General features: G+C 32.4%; 1 protein-coding gene across 1 annotated transcript; it reads left to right on the forward strand.

Annotated features, from left to right (window-relative positions):
* Nucleotides 1–9,001: 9,001 nt before the first annotated feature.
* On the forward strand, nt 9,002–21,082 carry LOC129288067 (histone acetyltransferase HAC1-like). The gene is given in 18 exon segments (XM_054924403.1): nt 9,002–9,134; nt 9,669–9,949; nt 10,805–10,919; nt 11,121–11,412; nt 11,502–11,975; nt 12,207–13,907; nt 13,910–14,001; nt 15,093–15,389; nt 15,535–15,813; nt 16,360–16,488; nt 16,577–16,777; nt 16,927–17,069; nt 17,178–17,490; nt 17,682–17,821; nt 18,810–18,888; nt 19,190–19,582; nt 20,142–20,359; nt 20,447–21,082. Coding segments are annotated over 17 exon segments (5,175 nt in total). The 5' UTR covers nt 9,002–9,134; nt 9,669–9,755; the 3' UTR covers nt 20,562–21,082.
* Nucleotides 21,083–26,937: the final 5,855 nt, after the last annotated feature.

Consider the following 26,937-nt stretch of genomic DNA (forward strand, 5'->3'; position numbering starts at 1 on the left):
CTAGAAATATTTTTGAAAAAAAAAACGTTTTAACCACTTTTTTTGACTTGTTCAATGCTATTCTTATTCTCCTTGCCCCCAAAAACATTTTTGAATTTAATGGATCGACCAAAAAATTTATAAACACAATTTATTTAAATAAATAAATTAATTTATATCAAGACTTGAATTAATATTAATTAATTTTGATGTAGATTATTATTAATTAGTCATTCATACAATTATATAATCATTTAATTGATAAGCCTTGGTCCTAATTAGATTACCAAAATATAACATGTTGCAAAGCGTGTAACTATTAGATAAAGGTCCCATTTTTTTAAAAAAAAAATTGCCAACAAGGTTCCAAGTTACAAGTATACAACCTATTTTGTCGTTAATAGGTTTTCTATCATAATACTAACTTGAAGAAAGAAAGAAGATATTTGCTAATTTTCTTTTAACTAGTTGTAGCCCATTTAAAATCACAAGAGAAAGTAGCACTTTGAACTAATTCCACGCCGATAGATCAAAAAAATAAAAAATAAAGAAAGAAAGAAAAAAAAAGAAAAGTGGATGCAAAAAGCGATCTCATTCTATTGTAATTTTATATTAAAAAGTGGAGGTGTTGATTTAAAAAAAATGTGGAAGTTGATTAATAGCGGTCTGATTATTGGTTGACGCAATCTATTTTTTTTTTAAAAGAAAAAAGCACTGTTGAGTTATAGATGACAAGTTAGGCTTAAATGAAGAATAAAGAAATTACATACCCCCTCTCTTAACAAATATAAAATATTTTTAATTAAAAATTACTCCTAATAAAATAGTTATTTATCTTTAAACTAATCATGTCTTTTCATATTTATCTCTATTTAATAAGATGTTTCACCCTAAATAAATATTAAATAATTTATTCAATATGAATACTTAAAAAAATAATGATTACATCTTAAAAGATTAAAATGTATTATATTTTTAACATTCAATCATTTAAAAAAATATTTTATATTTTTAAATGAAGGGAATATGTGTTTTGATTGAGCTTTTGAAATTTCAAAAGTATGTTTAAGTATATTTATTTTGTAAATGTTGTTTGGTCATTAGTATATAAATAAATATTAAAAAATCTATTTGAGAAACTTCCAAAAGCCTATCCAAACCTCTCTCACTTTAACCATGAATTTGTTTCATTTAAATACATTTTTATACAATAAATTGAACAGTTTATTTAATCCATACTATAGTAGAAGAGTATTTACCATAATAATTAGAAATAAAACATATTCTTAAAAACATTATCATGGTATATTATTGAAAAAATATTATCATGGTAAATAAAAGACTTATCATAGTAAAAAGAACAACTATTATTATTTCAAAACCTTATTATGGTAGAAAAGAATCTACAATAGTAAACAAGAGTACAGATTTTTAATGAAAATTTAGGCAAATTGACCAGTGTACCACAAAAAACAAATTTATTTATCAAAATACTGCAAATTTAAAAATATTTACTAAAATGCTATAAATTGAAAATCAGTTCGAATGACACCAAGTTCATATTTAACTTTTTCGGTGTGAAAAGAATAGAAGTTGGGCTGGGTGACATCGAGTTTCATACAACTAATATAAAAAAAAAATGTGTCAGATATCACAAGATTGATTACCATTGTCTCATTATCTCTTAGGCCAAACCTCATTTCTACCTCCCTCTCTCCTCAATAAAACTAATTCCTCAAGTCCTCTTACAAGCTCAAGCAACTCCCTTTATCTCATGCATATAGTATATAGTAATATATAGATATTATATGTAGTATGTAGAAAAAAATTATATATTTACATTTTATAATTTTTAAATCATTTATCTTTTTGATATAATTGTAAATATATTGAAACGAATTATATATATGAATTTACATTTAAAACTAAAATTGATAAAATATAAAATGGATATTTATATTTTATCATAAAATTTAAATAGAAAGTTTTATAATTTTTTCTTGAAATTATACAAGGTTTTTCAAAAATCAATGTCATCATTTTTTTAAATATATGATAAAATAATGAGATGTTTTTAAGAAAATGAAAAGACTTAAATATATTAAACTTTGTTATTAGATAAAAGTTGCACTTTTTTCTTACTATTTTTTTTTCCAATTAGCCAAAGTTTTTTTCATTCACAATTTTGGTTTTAAAATTTATAAGTCTAATTCAATAAATGAATAAAATGATTTAAGCATTTACAACTTTCTCTCACCATTATTTTTCACTTTTTAAAATTAAGTAGTATTTTTGTTATTTTATTAGAAACTTTAATGACAGTTAGGTCCTTAGGACTTAAAAATCATTATCATATTTCAAAAGACTAAATTTATTATTTTCCTATTTTAGAGATATTTATTGTCCTTCTTTCTATTATTTATCTCATAGGAAACTATTATTATTATATTAAATATATAATGTTAATTACATAAATATTTTCATTTTCTTAAAAGCATCTCATTATTTTATCATATATATATATTTTTTAAAAAAAGTGATACCCCTGATTTCTGAAAAACCTTGTACAATTCCTAAAAAAAAATAAAACATTCTATTTAAATTTAATGACAAAATATAAATATCCATTTTATAATTTATCAGTTTTAGTTTTAAATTATTTAAAAATTAAAAAAATGTAAATATATAATTTTTTTCTACAAACTATATATTATATCTGTATATTACTATATACTATATGCATGAGATAAAGAGAGTTGCTTTAGCTTGCAAGAGGACATGAGGAGTTAATTTTATTGAGGGGAGAGAGGGAGGGAGAAAAGAGGTTTGGCCTTAGGAATATTGAGACAATGGTAATTAGTCTTATCACATCTGACACAATTTTTTTATATTAGCTATACGAAACTCGATGTCATTCAGTCCAACTTCTATTCTTCTCACACTGAAAAGGTCAAATTTGAACTTGATGTCATTGGAACCGATTTTCAATTTAAAGCATTTTAGTAAATATTTTTGAATTTGTAGTATTTTGATAAATAAATTTGTTTTTTGCAATACACTGGTCAATTTGCTAAAAATTTATCATGATAAAAAGAGATTTTTCTTACAAATCATACTTATTATAAAATCAACTACCATGATAAAAAAAAATATCATGGTAATAAAAGAGTTCAACCTCTCAAAACAACCTATTATAGGAATTAAGGATGAGACCTAATTAATTAACAAAGTACCAAGAAATGGGATCCCATAAAGTCAAGTAGTAAAATCTCAAATATTACTTCAAAATGATTTATTATTGAAGTATGATTTTCAGAGGGCAATTTTGTCAAAAAAAAACAAGTTTGAAGAGGATAAAAGAGCAAAAAAGGAACTTTTCAAAAATTTTAGAAAATGCAGGGGCAAATATGAAAAACAAGATCATTTGTCACTATACACATTGTTCACGCCACAGTGGATGTTATAGAGGCATTATGCCTCAAAGTGGGTTGTGCACCGTGGCACAAGACACGTGTGTTGCAATGCAGTACAAAGTGACCACTTGTCACTAATAAGAGTTTTAGACTTAATTTCAAATGTACTTATGCACACAACTAACACAAACATTCAATTTGGGTGATTTAAATGTTCGCACAAAACTTATTAAATAAGCTAACTGATGGATTTAGTTTGGCTAACAAATTTCACATTTTGGAGATTTTATCCATTAAAATCTTTAATAATTTCAAGTTACACTATTAAATTTCTCTCTACTTTTAAACCACAACCAAAGCGAATAACTGTAATGGAAGACACACACAGATCAAATAATGTTTATATACATGTATTTATTCAATCACATACAAATTTTCATAGTTGGATTATAACCATACAACATAATTATTAATAAATAACAACTTATTCCTAATCATTAATCATCACATAATCATCATCATGTTCCAAAAACATTCCCATGATACCAGGGGAGTCAAAAACTATTTTCATAACTAGCATAAATAAGTTTTGATAAAAAAGATAAGTCACATACTCAGCTCATAGGTTGGCAAATGTATGCATTACAACTAAATAGAGGCCCTAAAACAAAAATGGTTTTCTATACACCAATGCTAAGCCTTAGGTGCTTCTCCAATTGAGCTCTTCCTTAAAAAATAGTTAACTTTGGGAAACGAGATATAAAGGTCTTAGTAACCAAACTAAAATGCCATGAGGCATGAATATGTAATTAAGCATGTGGATTGCTAAGTGAGTAAATAAAGTACAAGTTCAATACATAATAATATTTCTAGTTCAAATATAATCATGTATGACATTGCCTTATCACCACCTTATACCAAGCTCAATACTCTAACTTACTTGGTCAAAAGTAAGCTAATTCAAGTTATATGGGCCACCCATTGAGTCTAATAAGGGTATACCACGTAGTAATTTGACCTAACACACAACTCTCAATCTTACACTATTAGCCATGCAATTTCAAATATATTTCCATACGCACATGTTTAAAATACAATAGATCATATTTTCAAGTACACAACCTTGTCCAAATACTTTTCAATGCATTATAGTCCTATTTGGCAACTTAATCATTCAAAACACAAATTTAATTTTTAAATACACATTTTCATATCACAATTATCCATAACAAAAATCTCACACTATCAATCACAAGTCATACATCATGACAAATTAGAGAGGTTACTTTCACTCTTTGCAAGCAAAATTCCCAGGCACATGAATAGCCACTACTTAAGGTTAACAACACAACATAGACATCAATACTAATAATCATTAATACATACTAATTCTAGCTAAACAAAAAGCTTAAAGACTACACACACACTAATTATAGGGTTAGGTTAATTGCTCTAGTTAATCTTAATATCTCCCATGCACTTTAATCATCATACTTAATTTCATTAATCCTTATTACACTTTCCAATGTACAGATTTAAATTTAAAAATTTGAAATCATCATCAAAGCATCCATTTCAACCCTAGGGTTTCAAATTTAATTATCCCATAAGCATAAACAATGCCAAAACTACATAAACACCTTTTATTCATCCTTGAACAACACCTTAAATTTGGATTTAAGGGTTGGGCATCTCTAAAAATGGAACCCTAACACTAAACACTAATTAAACCCTTGAAAAGAAGATATTAGAAGATAGAATTTTAAGGAGGATTAAACAAGCTTACCTTAGTATTTTAATGACTAAAAATGTACCTTGGGATTGGAGGCTTCGAAATCTTAGTAGAGCTCCAAAAAAATTGCCCATAAACCCTCCAACACTCCCTCTCTTGTGTCTATCACAATGATAGATAGACATTTTAAAATTGTGTCACACATCGTGACAGATGCACCATGCACCGTGGCACATGATACAAAATGAGGCACCTCATTTAAGCCCATTATTTGGGCCCAAAACCTAACTTGAATCCTATTTAACTTCCATACATGACTTTAGTTCAGTTTTAATCCATGATTAAGTGTCTAAACTATCAATAAACCTCAATTATCCTCAAACATGATTTATTTACTCAATCAAATTTCAACTGATCAATGTTCATAATTTAGTTTCCTCAATTCAACCTTAACAAAAAAAGTATAAATCCTAATATTGAATCCTCAATAAAAACCCATAATTATCATACTAAATTCCTATTAAAACTATGATGTTACACCATCCACTCAACACATCTCATGGTAGCTCTTGGCTTTTATATTTAAGGATATTGAAAGTACATTTGATAAAGTGTATGTGTGTTGACGTTTCATTTACATATCACACAGAGACGGATCTCCTTAAGGATGAGTAGATTGTCTCCATTGAATTTCATGAAGATACGTGTATCAAGGTAAAGTGCCTCTTATTATTCCCCCGTTAGGCTTCTCCATTTGATCAGCTGGAAAGACCAAGCTAAATCAAAGAAGAATTCCTTATCAAAATGAAAACACAGGCAGAATCATAAAAGACATTGAAACCTAAAGGACTTAAATTATTATGCCCCTATTTGCCTCATGTCCTTGATCTGCCATTGCACTCGCGTAAATACCAACATGTAAGGTCTTATTTGGGTATCTCACATCCCACTTTCACAAAAGTGCTTTCTTACTTTTAGAAAGTGAGATGTTGTTTGAGTATTACATTTCACTCTAAATCAACTTTCTAAAAATACTTTTTGAATGTTGTTGAATGTAAATTTGGTAAAAGTTATAGAGAGAAACTTTTACAATGTACTTTTGAAATGTGATCCCTTTGACTTTTGATATGACTATGCTACCTCAAAAGTTTTAATGATTCTTCTACTTTTAATCTTTTTTTAATATTTTTGTCACAAAAAAATTTCTTTTTATTTTTTACACTTGGGATTATTTTTGTATAATTATTTTCATTTTACTATTAATATTTCAAAGTGTGGCTTCTGATAAAAAGATGAATAGAGGTTGCGATTAATTAGAGATTAGATTATACTTAATAAATTGAACAACTAAACATATTAATTTTTAATATTAATGCATGTTGAACCATTTATTATATAATTTTTTTCCAACATATCAAATTGTATATTTTTTTATTATTATTTAACATATCAAATTTTATGTTATTCAAAATTTTTATTATATTTTTTAAACATTTTTAATATATTACATTTATATAATAAAAATTATAAATTATCATAAATTAATGTTCATTTTGGTAAATGTATATTTAAAAACATATGTCACTATATATAATCCAAACAACTTTTAGTTTACTAAAATTATTTTTTAAAAAATATATCCAAACACAAATTTTATTACAAGAACTGACTTTTAGTAAATTAATTTTTGCCAAATGAATTTTCAATAAATAAACTTTTAATAATCTGAAAACCAAATACACACACATGTAGTTGCTCAAATTTTCTTCCATATAATAAAAAGAAGAACAAAGCAAGTTTTTGCTTGTCTACTTTTTAATTTAATACACTATATTTAATCTTAAATTCTTAGTTACTAAGGTAAATTTTAAGATACCTATGCCATAGATATCTAAAGGCACTCAACCCAATACATCTAGTTTTGCCCTTGTAGTAGCCAATTCACTGATGTATCAACATCACAATATCTATTCGCAAAATATTATGGGCCCCTTTGGTTATTTGAATGGGATGAATTGAAAATATCAATATAAAAATGAGCTAAATTATCTTTTCTTTTCATAATAAGAATGATAAAACTTATTAATATATACTACAAATGTGAGAATCATTATACTTTTCAAAAATTTCATTAATCATGATTCCTAAATCTATAAATTAAATTAACCCCTCCTTTATAAATGTGATTCATCACCATCTCTTTTGATAATTTCATTTTTACTTTTATTTTTTTAATTCATTTTATTTTAATTTTTTTAGCAATCAAATAAGACCTATATTATCATTAACTAATTCCAAACAAAGAATTTGAATTGCTGTGAATGGATCAACCTCATGTTGGTGACCAATTCGATAGGTTTAAAGGGACCTTATGCTTTTTGCAAAACAATTACAGCATGTGCCCTTATGTTTGAGAGTCTATTTTCAACATCTAAAACTTAATTACTAGATTTAGGAAATGTCCATTTTAGGACGCCCAAACAAGCTTGCAAACTTTGATTGATTATTCCCAATAGAAGGGATCATTTTCTTTAGTTAAAAATCACTTTCCTTCTTTTTAATCCTTCATGCTTTTTTTTTTATTCACTTATTTCCAAAAACAAAATAAGACGCCCAATGTTAGAGGAAAAATATTGCCACATCTGCCCTTTTTTTTGGTTAATTCTTCTAATAGGCTCTAATATCAAGATTGTTTTTGAACAAAATAGGTTTTACTCCCTTGTTCAAAAATATTAAGACATTTTTTATGAGATAAAATATTTAAAAATGCAAGGCAGTTTGATTATTTCAAGATACAATTAATTATTTTTTTAAAAATACCATTAATTAAGGAGTGCATTAATAAATTTTTTTAATTAAAACTTTATATTAAATAAAAATAAATATAAAAAGAGCATATAATTTTAAAGATCATTAACTATTAACTAATTAACTAATTTATTAAAATGTATAATATGATTAAAAATATCTTATCATAAACACCGGGCAAACGAGTTACGGGTCAGCCCACGGGTTGGGCTAGCCCGTCAGATATTATGGGTTCGAAAACCCAATCTAACTTATTTTCTAGCGGGCTATTTAACTCGCGAGCTGGCCCGTAAAAATTTATTAATTTTTTTGAGAATTTAAAATTTATATATATATATATTTTACATTTCAAAACAAATTAGCAATTAAATAACTTGTAAATAAATAAAATAAACATAGAATTCAACCAAACAAATTCATTTTACAAAATTTTTACTATTAATCATCTTTTCGCTTAGGTGTGTTATCTTTCTCATTGAAAAAAACATTAAATATAAAACTATATTATTTTTCTCAATCAATCGTATTTATGATTTCAAGCAATAAATTTTATGAGATTAACGAATAATATATATTTAAAATATTTCTATAAAAACTAATAAATCATCGATTTATAAACTATAACAAGAATTGTATTGCAAATTGTAAAAAAGATTTAAAAAAAATATATTTGAGAGTTATAAATTATGTATTTAAAAAATATTTTTTATTGTAAATTTATAAAAGATATAATGTGATTAAAAAATAAAAAATTATTTTTTAAAAAATATATTAGCCCACAGGTCAATGTGTTTTAACTCATTAGTTTTACAGTTTGAAATATCTCAGTATATTTTAAAAAATAAATTAATTTATTTAATTTAATTTATTAAATTTTATAAATTAAATAAGTTAGCCTGCTTAACATGTTTTCCCACCTCTACATGATACGGATGCTAAAGGGGTGCATTTTTTGGGCATGTTAACGGATTGCTGACAGCATTTTAAGATGAACGGTACGGATTAGCTTGCATATTGGTGTGGCAAATTGCCACGTGGCGAGATGGATATCGAAGGATCTCTCGGACGGCTGGGTTCCAACACCAACACACGCCTGCTTCTTTTTCCCCGGAGCAGAGAATCGCGACGCGTTACCGACTTTCATTCTTTCTTCACGGCAAAGAATCGTTGATCGTCGTCGGCGTAGTCGTTGATACTTCGAGGTCGTATTCGATTTCATATCGCAATTTCCAACTACTGTTTGGCTTCTACTTGATTGTTTGCCGTTTAGGCTCGTTGATTTTATCGATTTCGCTAGGATTTCTGGGTCCCGAAATGCTAATTTATCGTCCGATTTTGTATCCACCTAGGGTTACTTACTGCAGTTTTTGTTAATTGAGTTTATATGAAAGTAAAATAACCACTCAATTACAGATCACAAGAGCTTTGAGATCTTCTTAGCGCACATTCATTGGCGCTTGTTGTTTTAATAGCTAGTGAAGCTCATAATGGTTTCTTGTCTTAGCATTCCCTTTTTGATCGTGTAACTTCTAATCAACTATGTTTCTTCCAATGGCGAAGTACTCTGCTGAAACCTAGTTGATTTGAAGTTTCTTCCGGCAAGGTATTGAATGTAAGAAACCATTGTGAATGATGTTCAATGGATAATGTCAAATGACTATATTTACTTTTGTCGAAGTTCACATAGGATACCTGGCTATTTGGTGTTGTACACTGATAAGAGGGCTTTGCTGCAGCTGAATTCGTAGCTGATTGTGGAATGTTGGATCACTTTTGAGTTATGAAATATTTGGTTCATAAAGCAAGTGTGAAGAATAAGGAAGATGAAACTACAGGCGCCAATTCCAGGACAAATGTCAGGCCAGGTACCTAATCAATCAGGGTCCCAGCTGCCTGGACTGACCCAGCCGAATCGAAATGCCATCCCTCAGATGCCAACTTTAGGCGGTGTTCCCCGATCAACCACTAATATGGACTCTGAATTTCTAAGAGCACGCGTGTTTATTCAAGAGAAGATGTAAGGCAATTTTTCTTTCTTTTGCTTAACTCAAAATTTGGTGTATTGTTTATATGTATTCAATCAGCTGGTGACTTGATTCTATTGACTCTTGTGAGGAAGTTTTATCAATGGGGGTGAATGTAAGCCTTTTTGGTCATTGTAAAGAATACAATAACAGCATCAACAAGCCTTATCCCACCAGGTGGGTCGGCTTGTTGTTGTAAAGAATAACTGAACAATTTTTTTTTTTTTGTCGGTCATGGAAGCCAGTGAATGCTATAGATGATTTCATAATGGACTGTTGAAATTTATCCAACAGAAAAATATGGGAAAAGGGACGTAATTATTTGGGGAATTGAACAATGTTACATATTCTTTTGCTAGAACTTATTTCCCCCAACTGCATTCTCCATATGGATGAGAAGACTTGTGAATTTCCAAATTTATTAAATTATATGGAAATCGACTAAAACTTTATAGATGAAAACGATGATGATTTTAAATTTGACTACAAAAACTTTGCATAAACTAGGGTACTCATTCAAAGTTGTTTATGAGGTTTTCTTGCCTCCTCTTTTCCTGAGGTGGGATGCAAATTTTTTGTCATCCCCATTCCTCAGTGAGATAGACTGATTTGCATGGGTCCCCAAATCTATAAAATAAACTGTTACAGTAATTAAGTAAAACTTTTAAAAAATGCTGATAAAGTCAAATATTTTCCTGAAATAGTCTAACCCCACTCTTTGCCCCACAATTCCTCATGTTGCTCAATCCATGCTCTGAAGTACATGGTCCAATTTTTAACTGTGTGTGTCTATATATGTATATATATATTGTTGAACATCCTATAACCTGTTGCTCTTTACCTTCTAGCTATGATATGTTATTGCAGCGGCAACAGCCGCCAGTAGTGGAACTGCAGAGAAGAAAGTTCAAGGATCTTGCTAAACGCCTGGAGGAAGCCATGTTAAAAGCTGCAACATCTAAGGTTTCTGTTTTAGCCTCTGTTTATTTTCCTATGCACTATATTAAGGTTTCTCTGACTAATTTAGAGGATATCTGATCCTCCCATATAATCATACTTTTCCTGCTTCTCCTAAATAATTCTATTTCATTCAGCATCTTCATGTTTCTTTATTAAGTTCTTGTTAGTTCTAGTGGGTGATAATCTTCAGACCTATCTTTTCAGGAGGAGTACTTGAACTTGGGTACACTAGAGAGCCGTCTGCTTAATTACTGCAGACCGCCATCTGTGAATAATAACCAACAATATACCCAGCATACTAGCTCTTCTTCAGTAGGTACAATGATACCAACACCTGGTATGGCACATGTGAATTCAAACATGGCAGTTACATCTTCTGTAGATGCCTCAATCATTGTTGCCCCTGGATGTAATAGCATGGCATCTCCATCTGTGAATAGTGCAAGCATGTTTCCTACAGGGGGTTTGCATGGGAATTCCTTAACTAGATCTGATGGTAATTATAAGTGTTAAAATTCTTCACCTAGACTTTTGCTTCACATTTTTTAAAAAATGTTTTTTCATCATAAATTATACTTATTGCAGGTTTGTGTAATGGCTATCAGCCATCATCAACCAGCTTTTCAATTGGTTCTGGGGGAACCATGTCATCAATGGGTGTGCAGAGAATCACAAGCCAGATGATTCCCACTCCTGGTTTTAATGGCAGCAATAACTCATACATGAATATGGAATCTTCTGATAATAGTGGTGTCTTTTCCAGTGTTGAATCCTCAACAATGTCACAACCTCTGCAGCAGAAACAGAATTTTGGGGGCCAAAACAATAATGTGATGCAGAACCTTGGCAACCAAATGGATAGTGGAATGAGATCTGGTTTACAGCAAAAATCTATTGCATACTCAAATGGAGCCATGGGTAGCAGGTTAGGTTTGATTGGAAACAATAGGCAACTTACAAATGAATCTGGCTTTGGTGATGCCTATGCCACAACTTGTGTGAATTCCCCTAAACACTTACAGCAGCACTTTGATCAAAATCAGCAACCGCCAGTGCATGGTAATTTTTCTTGCTCTTTTCTGTTAGTTCTCCTGGCACTGGACCTATGTCCTTTTCTCTAACTCCACCCTCCTTTTTAGTAGTATAATTTCTTTGGCTATTGTTTGTTGTTGGTTTTTGTGTGTGTCTGTGTGTATGTGCCTTATCCCTTGGACATTCAGGGGGGCATAGATATATATTTTTCACCATATAATCGGCATCTTACAGAAAAGATGAAAATTCTATTGCCAGGTGATGGATATGGATTAAATAATGTTGACTCATATGCATCTGGAAACTTTTATACATCTGCAACATCTTCTGGATCTATGATGAGCAGTCAGAACTTGAACTCAGTAAAATTGCCTGCAATATCCCAAACCAACTCTCTCATAAGTAGTCATTCGAATTTACATGGTATGCAGCAGGATGCTCATCTAAAGTCTCAATCTATGAATCGGTTGGAGAAGTTGAATTTTCAATCTTCTTTCACTTCAAAAGATGGCCTTCTGGATCCTCAACGGCAATATCTGCAACATTCCCAACAATTTCAACAGCCAGAGCAGTATGCCCAGAAGCAATTTCAATTTAAGCTGCAAAGTCAGCAGCCCCAGCATATGGTCAAAAGTGATGCCTTCAGTCAGTCTCATATCCCTTCCAATTTAGAAGTCCAAGTGAAGTCTGAGCCTGTAATTGATCACCACAAAGAAGTCTTTAGTTCACAGGTTTCTGAACAGTTTAATATTTCTGAGATGCAAAACAAGATGCAACAGAACTCTAATGATAGTTGTTTGGGGGATGCCCAACATCTTTCTTTTCCAAATAGTCAGAGTGATTTATCTGCAGCAACAGCTCAAAACTCACATCAAATGTTGCACCCGCATCAAATGGTTTCAGAGTCCGAAAATAATTTTAGTTGTCTTTCAGTTGGGACACAATCTAAATCAGCACTTCTAAATCAATGGAATTCTCAATCGCAAGGTGGTAACCACATACCAGGGAATATGTTGCATGAGCAACATCTCCACATGGATTTCCATCAGAGAATATCAAGGCAAGATGAAGCTCAGTGCAATAATTTATCATCAGATGGAAATGTTATTGGTCAAGCTGTTGCTTCTAGAGGCACTAAACCCCTTGACTCAAGTGTTAGTATTAAGAAAGCACATAGGAATCAACAGAGGTGGCTTTTATTTCTACTTCATGCTCGACGGTGTCCTGCCCCAGAAGGACGATGCCAAGAACGTTATTGTTATAGTGCTCAGAAGTTATGCAGACACATTGATGGATGCAACCTGCCTCATTGCTCATATCCCCGCTGTCATCATACCAGGCTATTGCTAATTCATTTTAGAAACTGCAAAGATCCATGTTGCCCAGTTTGTGTTTTTGTTCGAAATTACAGGCGCTCTTTTCAAGTTAAGTCCCAGACTCGGCCAGATTCTGATTCAGGAGTGCCAGTTGCAGCAAATGGATCTTGTAAATCATACAATTCTGTGGTTCCATCACCTAGATTGATCCAAAAACCTCTACCCGTTATTGAAACTTCAGATGACCTGCAGCCATCTTTAAAACGTATGAAAATTGAGCAGTGTACCCAGTCCTTTAGTTTGGAGAATGAAAACTCTACTGTGTCAGTTTTGGCAAACTGTGAATCTAATGTTTCCAAGGATGCCCCGTGCCAAGACTATATCCATGGTGATATGTCAATGTCAATTAAGTCTGAGCTCACAGAAGTTAAGGCTGAAGGTCCAGTGCATTCAACACCTGCAAATCCTTGTGAAATGAAAATAAATGATGTGGAGGACAGATGGCCTGGTGGTGAACCTGTCACATATGATGAACCTGTCACTTTATCTAGGCCAGAAAATATCAAAACTGAGAAAGAAACTGGACAAGATCAGCCAGAAAACCTTAACCAGCCATCAGAAAATTTTGGAGGGACGAAGTCTGGTAACCTAAAATAAAGGGGGTCTCGTTGATTGAACTATTCACTCCAGAACAAGTCAGGGAACACATCACTGGCCTAAGACAATGGGTTGGCCAAGTAAGCCTTTTTTGTGACCTTGCGCTTGTTTATTTTACAACTTTACAGCCATTAGTTTGATTATTGAAAGCATCTTAGCGGAAATCAGTTCCATTATAATCTAAAAGTTGAACTATATTCAGCTTATATATTTTATTGTAAAGTCTGTGTATCTATGTTTTGCTAAGTTAGAGTGTTGTTCTATGTTTCATGTGATTATTGATATGAGTAGATTTGGGATGGTTTTAATGATAAATAATCACCATCACTCAACTCTATGTTGATTTCATGTCAATGTCACATAATATGAGCAAATAACATTCTGATCACATGAGGAGTTATTATTTTAGTTCCTTTGTTTCTGCTAATATTGCGTTGATCTTTCCTGTTAATTAGATTTTGGAATCTGATTTTGAATTGTTGTAATTGTGTGTTGATAAGTGTGTTTCATCAGTGAAGTTTTGTGTTTGAATTTCACATCTCTTTCTTTAAGAACACCAGAAGAAGGTGATGCAACTAATCAATGATAAGTTGAAATTGCACTCTCTAGCATGACATAACAGTGAAAATACTGTTATGTTCTATAATAGATTTGATTTTGTGTTGCAACATCAGACATTTTGAAGTAAAAAAAATTATCATATGAAAACCCATCATGCTTGATCACAATAATCACATTCTGCTGAATAGGTTGACTGTTGCTTAAATCGTCATGTTTGTGATCTACTTTTTTCTTTTTGGATAAAATAACTTTATTAGAAAAAAGAGAGAGACACCAATGGAATTTCCATGCTGCTTCTGTAGGCTTAATAAACTAAATTCATGGAGCTTCATGAATACTGTTCCCTTCTGCTCCTTCTCCTGGTATTTTGTTTGAGGTGGATATTTTGAATTTTTTATTACAAAATGCTGGAAATGGTAATACAACTGTTATATATGGCTTCTTAATGTTCGATAAATGTGTTGAGTCCAAAATCCAAATATACTGTCTTTATAATGCTATGCTCTTGTATCTCCATGCTTGTTTAGCAGTGCTGGGTTTTTCCTTTATATTCCTCTGTCAACTGATTTGCACTTCTTACCATGATGCTTCTGTTATTATCTCATGACAGAGCAAAGCGAAGGCTGAAAAGAATCAAGCAATGGAGCATTCAATGAGTGAGAACTCCTGTCAGTTGTGTGCTGTAGAGAAGCTTACATTTGAACCACCACCTATTTATTGCTCAACTTGTGGTGCTCGCATTAAACGGAACGCTATGTATTATACCATGGGTACTGGCGATACACGGCATTATTTTTGTATTCCATGCTATAACGAGGCACGTGGAGACAGCATTTTTGTCGATGGAACTGCCATTCCTAAGGCGAGGCTGGAGAAAAAGAAAAATGATGAAGAAACTGAGGAATGGGTGGGTACCATGATGGAATTTTTTTTCCTTTTATTTGCAGCTTTTTGCCAGCCCCATCTAGTGGGATAATGCTTCATCTTGTTGCTGTATTGGAAGCTTTTACATGTTTTGTTGATTTTTTCCTTTTTTTATGTCCTTGTGGCAGTGGGTTCAATGTGATAAATGTGAAGCTTGGCAACACCAAATTTGTGCACTATTTAATGGTCGAAGAAATGATGGGGGACAAGCTGAGTACACTTGCCCTAATTGCTATATTCAAGAGGTAGAAAGAGGAGAGCGCAAACCATTACCCCAAAGTGCTGTTCTTGGGGCTAAGGATTTGCCTAAAACTATTCTCAGTGAGCAAATACAGCAACGGTTGTCTAGGAGACTAGAACAAGAGAGACAAGAGAGGGCAAGGCTTCAAGGAAAAAGTCGCGATGAGGTGATTCATCAATTCTTTCCTACTTGCTTTAATATTTTAGATTATTCTTTAAATTTCTTGAAATACTCCCTTCAATCCTATTTATAAAGAACTTGGAGGAGGGGCTATGTGGTCCTTTTTATAAGGTACTACATTGATTATTTATTACAATTTTTCCCTTTTACCCTATTTAATGTTGATGTAGGAAACTAGAAAACCTTTCTAAGGGTGTATTTGGTATTGGCAAAGCAAGAAACTTTTTTATACAGAGTTGATGAGTTTAAAATTTTCCTTTGTTTTGGTGAAAGATACTGGAAATGACGTATAAATGAGACTGGAGGGAGTACCATCTAATGTTTGACAATCTAATTGCTCTTTCTGAAGAACTCATACAATAAATAATATAGTGAATTTTCTGGACTTGAATATTATTTTAAAAACTTTGTTGACCTGAAGTTTCGATTTTACATGTTTGTACTGTCATTATTTGCAAACAAGTCTTAAATATATGGGATGTTACATGTTTTGTGCTGGTGTTGTATAAACCTGTTTCAATTGCTGTACCAGGTGCCTGGGGCTGAAGAACTTGTTGTAAGAGTGGTGTCATCTGTTGACAAGAAGTTAGAAGTGAAACAACGATTTTTGGAAATTTTCCGGGAAGAAAATTATCCGACAGAATTCCCCTATAAATCAAAGGTAGTGAGAAGGCTGCTTTGATTCTCTGGTGGTTAATGAATCATTAGTATTGGTTGTGGTTATTGATGCACTTTCATTTCTGCTCCAGGTAGTTTTGTTGTTTCAAAAGATTGAAGGCGTGGAAGTATGCCTTTTTGGCATGTATGTTCAAGAATTTGGATCTGAATGCCAGTTCCCTAATCAGCGTCGGGTTTATCTTTCATACCTTGATTCTGTGAAGTATTTTAGGCCTGAAGTTAAAGCAGTGACTGGAGAGGCTCTTCGGACGTTTGTTTATCATGAAATCTTGGTATGGTTGCTGCTCTTATGTGACTTTAAAAGGCATGGTGGCCCTTTTTTTTTTTTAAATTATGAATACATTCAATTTTTAAGTCAAGATAACTTCCTGATTGTTCAGTTTTTTATTATGAGTGATTTCCATTATAATTTGGTTTGCAGATTGGATACCTTGAATATTGTAAGAAACGTGGTTTTACTAGCTGCTATATTTGGGCCTGTCCTCCATTGAAGGGTGAAGATTATATTTTATATTGTCATCCGGAAATTCAGAAAACTCCAAAATCTGATAAGCTCCGAGAATGGTGAGCTTCAGCTTTAAAAGAGAGAAATTGTCTAAATTTTGTGACTTGTATAGTGTTTTTTTCCCCCCTTCATCTTCAACTTCAATTCTTGTGGACTTGTTTCCTCAGGTACTTATCAATGTTAAGAAAAGCTTCGAAGGAGAATATTGTGGTCGATCTTACCAACTTGTACGACCATTTCTTTGTATCTACTGGTGAATGTAGAGCTAAGGTTACTGCTGCAAGACTTCCTTATTTTGATGGTGACTATTGGCCTGGGGCTGCTGAGGATTTGATTTATCAGCTTAACCAAGAAGAAGATGGCAGAAAACTGAATAAGAAAGGAACAACCAAAAAAACCATAACAAAAAGGGCTTTAAAGGCATCTGGTCAGTCAGATCTCTCTGGAAATGCATCAAAAGATCTGCTCCTAATGCATAAAGTAATTCCCTGCTTTAGTTCTTTATCATAGATTGTCCTTATGGGTGAAAGAAATGGCATTCAAATTATGTTTCCAGCAGATGGTTAAATGATTTATAGTTTCTCATTGTTGATCTGCATTTAAAATTTTATTAGTTGTGTTTCTTAGTGTGAAGATAATTTTTTCTTACAAATCTTTTGATGTTTCTCCAGCTTGGCGAAACCATTAGCCCCATGAAGGAAGATTTTATCATGGTTCATTTGCAGCATGCATGCAGTCATTGTTGTATTTTAATGGTATCAGGCAACCGTTGGGTTTGCAACCAGTGCAAGAATTTTCAGATATGTGATAAGTAAGGATAGTTAAGCCTTGTTACATATATATTTTTTTCGTGTACTGTGTCAAACTAACATGGTTTAAAATATGTTAGCACTTTAGCACACTGTCAGAATTGTATCATCTTATTTGAGGTAGGATCCATGGAAGTTTGGTTTTATTAAGATGAAAATTTGGGTTCCTAGGGTAAATAAATGGTAGATAATGTCTGCCAAATTGAATGAAGAGTAAGCTAGACTTATTGAGTTCTTCTTGTTTTTTTTTTTCCTTTTCTTTTTTTTAATGTCTGTCAAAGTAATCTGATTGGGGTGGCTGCCAGAATTAAAGAAAACATGGTAGATGATTGGAAGTAGAAAAGGAATTCAGGCATCGCACATCAACACGAGTATGCTGTCATTGTTGATAAATCTGGTTGATGATCGCCTTCAAAAAAAGAAAGTATCACAACCATTTTAATAGATCTCCTATAACTTATGTGACAATAATTATGAAGAGTCCTAATCTCATAGAGACTACTATTAACCACATAAGGGAAACCTGGACATTAGAAGAAAACCTAATGACATCTAAATAACATGACCAGGGAGCCATCTAAGGCAAAGAAACACTGATATCACCATAGTCCTCTTGTGTATAATTAATGAAGGGAGTGTATCCTAAAACTACAAAGAAACAATTTGCTTTAGTGAGTTTTTGGCCTTCAACAATCAGCATTTATTGATTCTATTGATGGTACTGGACACACTTTCTGTGGTCCAGTGTTATGTTTGTACAGCTCACAGCTGGATTTACACTTATGACATATTTCATTTTCAATTGTTATATAGCTCTTTTTTCTAATACAGATCATGGGCATGTATAGAACGGAAACTGCGGTCATTTAATTTTTGCATTGTCAAGAGGCTATTTCTTTATGCTCTAATAATCTGCTGAGTTCTTGGTGATCAATGGGCACGTCCATTCACCATATTTATTGATCTGATTTTTATTATGTGGTTTTCTAGGTGTTATGAAGTTGAACTAAAGCGTGAAGAAAGAGAAAGGCATCCTATTAATCATAGGGAGAAACATGCCCTTTACCGAGTAAGTATGCCATCCCATGCATGGTTGGTGTGTAAAAGGAATTGTTCTTTCCGAATTCAGATTTGTGATACTATGGTACCATGTGAGATCTCTTGGTTGTCTGCTGCCCTCGTGTCTGCTTAATGGTAGTTTGCTGAATTTAAGGTATTTAATGAATTAGAGTTGTAAAACTGAGCTAATAATTTGTGCTATAGTTACTGTGTAGGAAAAATGAATTTGGATTTTCCATTTTCTTTTATGAACTGTTTTTCTTCTTGTTCTTAATGTCAATGTTGATGTAAATTATTGTTATTATTTGCAGATTGAAATTTCTGATGTACCAGCTGATACAAAGGACAAAGATGAGATTCTTGAAAGTGAATTCTTTGACACTAGACAGGCATTTCTGAGTCTGTGTCAGGGAAACCACTATCAATATGATACTCTGAGACGGGCCAAGCATTCATCAATGATGGTTCTCTATCATCTTCATAATCCAACTGCTCCTGCTTTTGTGACAACTTGTAATATATGCCATCTTGACATTGAAACTGGTCAAGGTTGGCGATGTGAAGTTTGCCCTGATTATGATGTGTGCAATGCGTGTTATCAAAAGGATGGAGGCGTTGATCATCCTCATAGGTTGACAAATCATCCATCTGTGGCTGATCGTGATGCTCAGAACAAAGAAGCAAGGCAACTTCGAGTGTTGCAGGTATCCGTTATATTTCAGATTTTGTTCTTGGTGATTGTCTGATTTAAGGTGTGCTTATTGCCTACGTCTCACCATGTTATTTCACATGTCGAATAAAGTTTTTTGTCAATTTGTATGAGGTAAAGCATTAAATCAAGTAATGGCGGTTTTGAAATTGAGATCTTGATTTTCAAAAGTTTCAATGACTATCAGTGACACGTTCACCTTAATATATTACTAATTTCATAAGAAACTACTTGCAGATTTTTCAGGTGCATGTTGTTGCGTTTTTGTGTTGTTATTACGTTGGATTGATTGAAAAATGAGACTGTGTGTGGGTGCATGTATCCATCCATCCAAACACAGATGTAACCTTAAACTAAAGTTATGTATATAGCCTTAAATTAATATGCCTCTTGCTTCTGCTTTCTATGTGCATTTCGTGAAATTCTTTGATCATGCCTTCAAAATTTCGCTTCCCCTTGCTTGCCATCCCATTTATGTATACCATGCTCTGCGATAATCTTGCACTTGCACCTTTCTTTAAGTGCCTGATAGTAGTTGGGGTCTGTAATTACAGTTGCGGAAAATGCTTGATCTTCTCGTGCATGCATCCCAATGTCGTTCTGCACATTGCCAGTATCCAAATTGTCGCAAAGTGAAGGGGCTCTTCCGCCATGGGATGCAATGTAAAACACGTGCCTCCGGAGGCTGTGTTCTTTGCAAGAAAATGTGGTATCTGCTGCAACTCCATGCTCGTGCTTGCAAAGAGTCTGAGTGCCACGTACCACGTTGCAGGTTTGTGGGTCAAGCATTGATTGCCATTTCTGAGTTATTCTTGTGACTTGTCTTGTGTGACATTCTTTCATTTTTGGGTTACTTCAGAGATCTGAAGGAACATTTAAGGAGGTTACAGCAACAATCGGACTCTCGACGAAGAGCAGCCGTGATGGAAATGATGAGACAGAGAGCTGCTGAAGTTGCCAGCAATGCAGGATAAGCTGTTTGCCCATGAAAATTTGGATGTTTCAAAGGAAATGATGCTGCTGGCAACGGTGCTCCTAACAGCAGCCGAGGGTGGTTTATGTGATTGGAAGGGATCAGATATGACAAGAGCGTTCTGGATTCGCTTATCTTCCTTCTGTCAGTGCCCTTCTTATTGTAGCTTGGCCTCTCCACAACATGATTGTCCTGAAGAGGATCATTTTAGTACGGCCACCCTCTTCTGGAATTACTAACCAGCTCTAGCGGGTAATTATGTCGGTATCTCAGCTATGTGTTGCCGATCTAGTGATTCTTTAATTTGGTCAGGTCCTTGTATTATGAGAAGTGCCATCCCGCGGTGGCCAATGTACTATAGCCCTAATTTGTCGAAAATGTCTTAAAAAGGAATGCGAGGGAGGTTTGTATTTAATTTGTTTTTGGCCTTTTGAACATTGACCCTCTTTTGTAGAATGTCATTAAAGGTGAATAATTAGAGTATTCGTAGATGCAGTAATTCATATTCAATTATTGATTAAACGTGGGATATATGTGTGTATGTATATGGTTATCTGTCCGCACATGTGGGTTGAAAAGAGGGAGGGAAGAATCATGATCAAGCCGTTGGTAAGGCAGGCTGATGATTACAACTCAAAATCATGAAATAGTGAAATTAAATTTAAAGTTTATAGTTCTTTCGTGCAATTAACAAAAAAGAAATTAGCGTTTAACTCACTCCTCTGAGCGATGTGAGTAAACTTTTTTCAATTTTTTTTTAAATATAAGGCCATGGAAAGCGGTGCAAAAGAGATAAAAGTCAAGTCATGTCTTCCAAGTCACTTTGAATTATTTCCCAACAAGTATTGAGAAATTTCTGATAACATTCTAATGTCCTTAATAAAAATTGGTAAACATGGACTAAATGGCAAATCTAGAAATTAAATATTTTTCAAGTCAATTAGAGCTATTTCCGAAAACCAAGTATTAAAAAAAAAAAAATCCCAACCTAATTTGTGTTCATTGTGATATTGACATAAGGATTATTTAAGTTCAAAGCAATTGACCGTGGTCTTTGGATTGAATTTCACCCTTGTAATTTTGAACTATGATGATCAAACTTGCTAAGCCCAAAGATAGGCTAAAATGTATACAAATCCCCTAAATTTTATGTAAGTTGTACATAAACTCCTTGATACTTTGATTTTTGAAGTTAAATATTAATCCCCTTGAACTTTTTATGTTTAGACTAAAAAGACCTTGCAATTAGTTTTATGTCATCTCATCAATAGAAATTGTCACACATGATTAAAAAAAAAATACACTTATCTTTGTGGAATAAAGTTTTGCCATGTCATCTAATTTTAATATCCCTAGTCAGACACGACCTTCTTTATCTTTCAATTGATCTCTAGAACTTGTGATCATCCCAAGTTGTCATTTGCATTTTCATTGCTTTTCTTCTACTATTTACCATTCTTCCTCTATCATTTGCTTTGGGTGTAGGAGTGAAAGTAGGCCAAGCCCTTATTAGGAGTTCTGGTCAGGATTATTTACTAGATATCCTAGGTTAGTTTTAGGCCTCCTAAATTGGCCAAGTTTATTTTTGCAAGGTTTAGATTACAAGCTTTATAGGTTAGCCTATTCACATGTATATTATTTCCTCCATTTCAAATTATATAACATTTTTGAACAAAATTGCACATATTAATAAACCTTATTAAATACACTTAATAACATTGCTTTTTCCAAACAAAAATATACTCCCTCTAATCCTATCTGTAAAGCATAGAGAAAAAGATTTTTTTTTCATCTTATTTATAAGTCACCTTATTGAATTTTTATTGTAAATTTTGCTATTTGACCTCCATTGAATGTTGAAGAGAGAAAATGTGTTGTTAAAATATGTACATTTGATAAAAATGAAGTTGAGAAATTATTAAATTTTTAGATAGAGTTAATGAATTTTATAGTTTTCTTTAATTATGGTGAAACATGTTGAAAGTGCTTTATAAATGAAATCAGAGTAATAAACTTTTAAAAATACCTTTAATTTAATATAATTTACACTTAATTATTACACTTCGGTTCTTTTCCTTGGCTTTAAGCCTAGTAAAGCTGTAACATCATTAGTAGAAAAAGACGGGAATGAAAAGTTTATTTTTTAAAAAATTCACATCCAAAATCGTGGCTTTTTCTATTTAAAAATGATTGTAATTGAGGCCTATCAATAATGTGTCACACCATACTGTAAGCTTTTAAGTTACGTCTGCAACTTGTGTATTCAAAGAAGCACCACGCCATCGAGGTTTGCCCCAACTTCTCTATACTTTGACTTGTGTTTTCAAGCTTAGCTTCTATGCAAATCAGTTTCGATTTTGATTTGAGGAGTAACACTTCCCCACCTTTTTTATAGGCTTTGAAAGCTTCAAATTCATTCATTAAACTTTTGGGAGGCAGAAGCTTCAAAAGGAAGACATCAAATGCCTTTGGGATTAGACTTAAACATTCCTTTTACAGGAAATGAACATGAAACGAATGACGTGCCATATCGTAACATCAGTTTCGATTCTAATATGAACGATGCCGATAAATTAGAGATGCATCTCAGTTCGGCAAATGATACAGATATCATTTGTATGCATATATTTCTTCATTTTCAAAATTTTTATTCCGTCTAAACTTCACTAGTATTTCGTCTAATTTTTTATTCAAGTAGTGGATATACACTTTGGAGAAAGGACAATGGACATCCCTTTTCACATCACAGGGGAGAGAGAGGGCTGCATGGCACAAAAATTAGAAGGAAGAATGACAAAAAAGTTTTAAAAAGATCAATTGATTCAAATTAAATTTTAAGTGCTAAACTTTAAAAATTTGTAACTCAGTTTCTCAATTTTACAACTGTGATGTGATGAATTCGTAAGTTAATTTTTAAATTTTATCATGAATGAAGAATAAAAAAATTTATTTTTCCTGTTAGAATTTGAAATATAAGTTGCAAATTCATTACAAAGAAATTACAACATTGAAAGACTGAGTTGTAAATTTTTGAAATTTGATACTTGAAACTTAATTTAAATTAATTAATCTTTTTAGAACTTCTCTGGCATTCTTTCAAATTTGAACCTACATACCTTCCCTTTTTCATGGGCTAATTAAAAAAAATTTCCTTTTCATTGAAGTAAGTCCAACTTCAGTTGTTTCACATGTGCAGAAGTTAACATTGAAGCAGAAGATGACATGGAAGAAGAAATAGGCAATAGAAGTGAAGCATCAAATCATGAAACATCAACAACAACAACAACAACAAGACTTTATCCCACTAGGTGGGGTCAAATCATGAAACATCAATCAACGCAATTTTCTAAGCAATGAACAATGCACATCAGTATCTCATTTATTGCAACAATCAAGTTTGGATGGAAGACTTAAAAAAGGTACCAAGAACATGGTGGCTTCAATATACTCAATTTCTACAAGTGTCATTAACTGCATTTGGTGGAAAACAAAGGAGACAGGAGATGCATCTCATAGAAAGGTTAAAAACTGTGGGCGCAAGAGAGTTGGGATTAACAAAGGTCGATTTCGTGAGATTCCTTTATCAAGGTGGTCCATTTATTGATCTTTATATCATGCAATCAACATGAGCAGGGGAACATTGTTCAGAAGTCTTGAAGATGGAGATATAAGGCGCCACACAAGTATTCTCAAGCCACATTTGAAAGAAGAAGATAAAATAACTCGATTGAAGTTTTGGTTGTCAATGCGAAGGGGGAACCATACCACATGATGCAACTTTCAAGACTATGTATAATATAGTTCATATAGCTGAGAAGTGGTTTTATTTGACAAAACCTAGTAGGAACTTCTTTCTACTACAAGATGAGAAGGATCCAAATCGCATGACATGCAAGAACAATAATTTTATTGAAAAGGTAATGTTTTTAGTTGCTTTGGCACATCCTAGATTTGATGAAGAGGGGAATGAAATTTTTTCAAGAAAAAATGTATTTCATATGGTTACTAAGGAGCCAGCAAAAAGAAATAGTGTCAATAGACTTGTAGGAACATTAGTTACAAAACATATAACTTGAATTACCGAAGAATTTAGTAGGCAATTTCTTATTGAGAAAGTTCTTCTTGCTATCAAAGCAAGGTGGCCCGAGATGAGATAGCAAATCCAATTTTCATTTAACAAGATGATGCAAAAAGTCACATTAATAGGAATGATGTTGAATGTTGCCGTGTGGCAAAGGAAGATGGGTTTGATATTCATTTAGTGTGTCAACCACCAAATTCTCTAGATTTTAATGGGTTGGACCTTGGGTTTTTCATAGCCATTCAGTCATTGCAAGAAAAGGAATGTTCTAAGACTGCATATGAGTTTATTGGTCATGTAATAACAGCAAATGAAGAATTTCCCTCCACTACATCTAACAAGATTTTCATGACATTACAAGCATGCATGAGAGATGCCTTGAAGGTAAAAGGGGGTAATGATTATCCGTTACCACATTTACGAAAAACAATGATGGAAAGAATAGATCGCCTGCCTACTCAATTGAAGTGTAATGGCTCATTAGTTGAAGATGTTTTGGAGCACTTAAGAAACTTTTCTTCTTGATATTTATGGTGGACACTACTTTTGTTGCTTTTTTCCCCCTATATTTCTATGGCATTTTTTGTTTCTTTTACAGGTGATTAATGGTAATTTGGTTTACTAATTAATTGGAGTATTTTAGGTGTCGATTGATTTCTGCAAACCAAGAGAGTCCTCATTTCTAAATTATGCAGTACTATTTCCATGATTGTTTAAAAGCATGAGAACATAGTCAACAACAAAACACGCGATCAGTCGAACAAGCAAACACAACATGTCATCTTCTCTTTAAGAGCAAACACAGCAAGAGAACAGCTGGCTTGAAATAAAAAGTAATCAAATATATATTAAAAAACTCAGGAAGATAGATCTTCAACATAGTGCTCATCACTTCTTTCCTTATCTTCTCTTTAAGAATACTGTCATTGTCTTTAAAATCATTAAGAGGGAGTTTGTTTAGATCGATCTCTTTGATTACGTGCTGCTTGAGCATCTTAGTTTCATTCATTGGAAATTTGTTTAAATGAATATCCATGATGCACTTTCTTAGAAACTTTTTCCTTCGGACTGCAGTTGGTTATCATCCTTAGGAATTTTATTTAAATTAATATATATGATGCGCATCCTTAGAAACTTTTTTTTTTCCTTTAGACTGCACTTCGTTATCAATAGGAAGAATTTTATTTAAACTAGTATCTGTGGCTTGTTCAGTAGTATCAAATGAATCTGGAATAACCATGTCCACATTCATGACTGGTTCATTGCTATCAAATTAATCTGGAACCATTTGTGCCTCCATTCTTTCGATGCTCATAGGGAAATGAAAAGATCCAGATGAGAAACACTAAAGGATGAATCTTAAATGCTTGGGTATAAATGAGTAGAAAAAAAAGACTCCATGCAACTGTTGGTGCACAATAATAGTGGGGTTCATATGGTGTAGAAAAGAGTGGGGAAAGAGATGATGCAACTGTTGGTGCATAATAATAGTGAGGTCCATGCATGGTATTGAAAAGAGGATAGAAAGAAATTAAATAGAGAGATAAAAGGAAAAATTAAGATTATTACATTTAATGAAACCTTAATCCATATCTAAAGTGTCTTATATTTTAGGATAAAAAACTCTTCCAAAAGTACCTTATAATCCGAGACGGAGGGACTATTATATAATATATTACATATTACATAGATATAATATGTAATACATAATATTTAATTTAGAAATTTTGATATATTACATACATTAAAGCTTGCAAGCACTAAATAGTTCTTCCTTGCATATGTTTGTTTTTTTAACTATCTTTTGTAAGATGAATTTATGATATACCAGTTTCACCATTTGATTTTAAATCAATATGTTCATTTTGATTTCTAGTTTTTAGATTATATTTTCAATTAGATTGGACTTATAAATGTATTGATTTTCAATTTTGTTATTGTACTATAGTTGATAAGTCTTCTTGCTTGTTATGTATTTTAATTGGTAAATCATGTTATACATATATAACCTTTAATAATCCTACAACTTGTATGAGACCTTGAAAGCTAATTATGTAAACCTATTTAAAAGGCCTAATCTTAATTTTTAAACATGTCACTAAGCTAGGCTAGGTTTTAGATAGGCTCAAGTTTAAATCGTGAATTTTTTTTTATATAGATTTTAAGCTAAGTTCAAACTTTTGATCTACCACATAGGCTCAAGCTTAATTAACTAAAGCTTAGCTTGGCCCAGTCTATTTCCACCCATACTTGCATGGTTGCATGTCCTTGTCTCAAATGTTTGTAACATTCCAAA

Source organism: Prosopis cineraria, unplaced genomic scaffold (genome assembly GCF_029017545.1).
Source record: "Prosopis cineraria cultivar Desert tree isolate PC_DT_omini unplaced genomic scaffold, ASM2901754v1 PC12, whole genome shotgun sequence".
NCBI lineage: Eukaryota > Viridiplantae > Streptophyta > Magnoliopsida > Fabales > Fabaceae > Prosopis > Prosopis cineraria.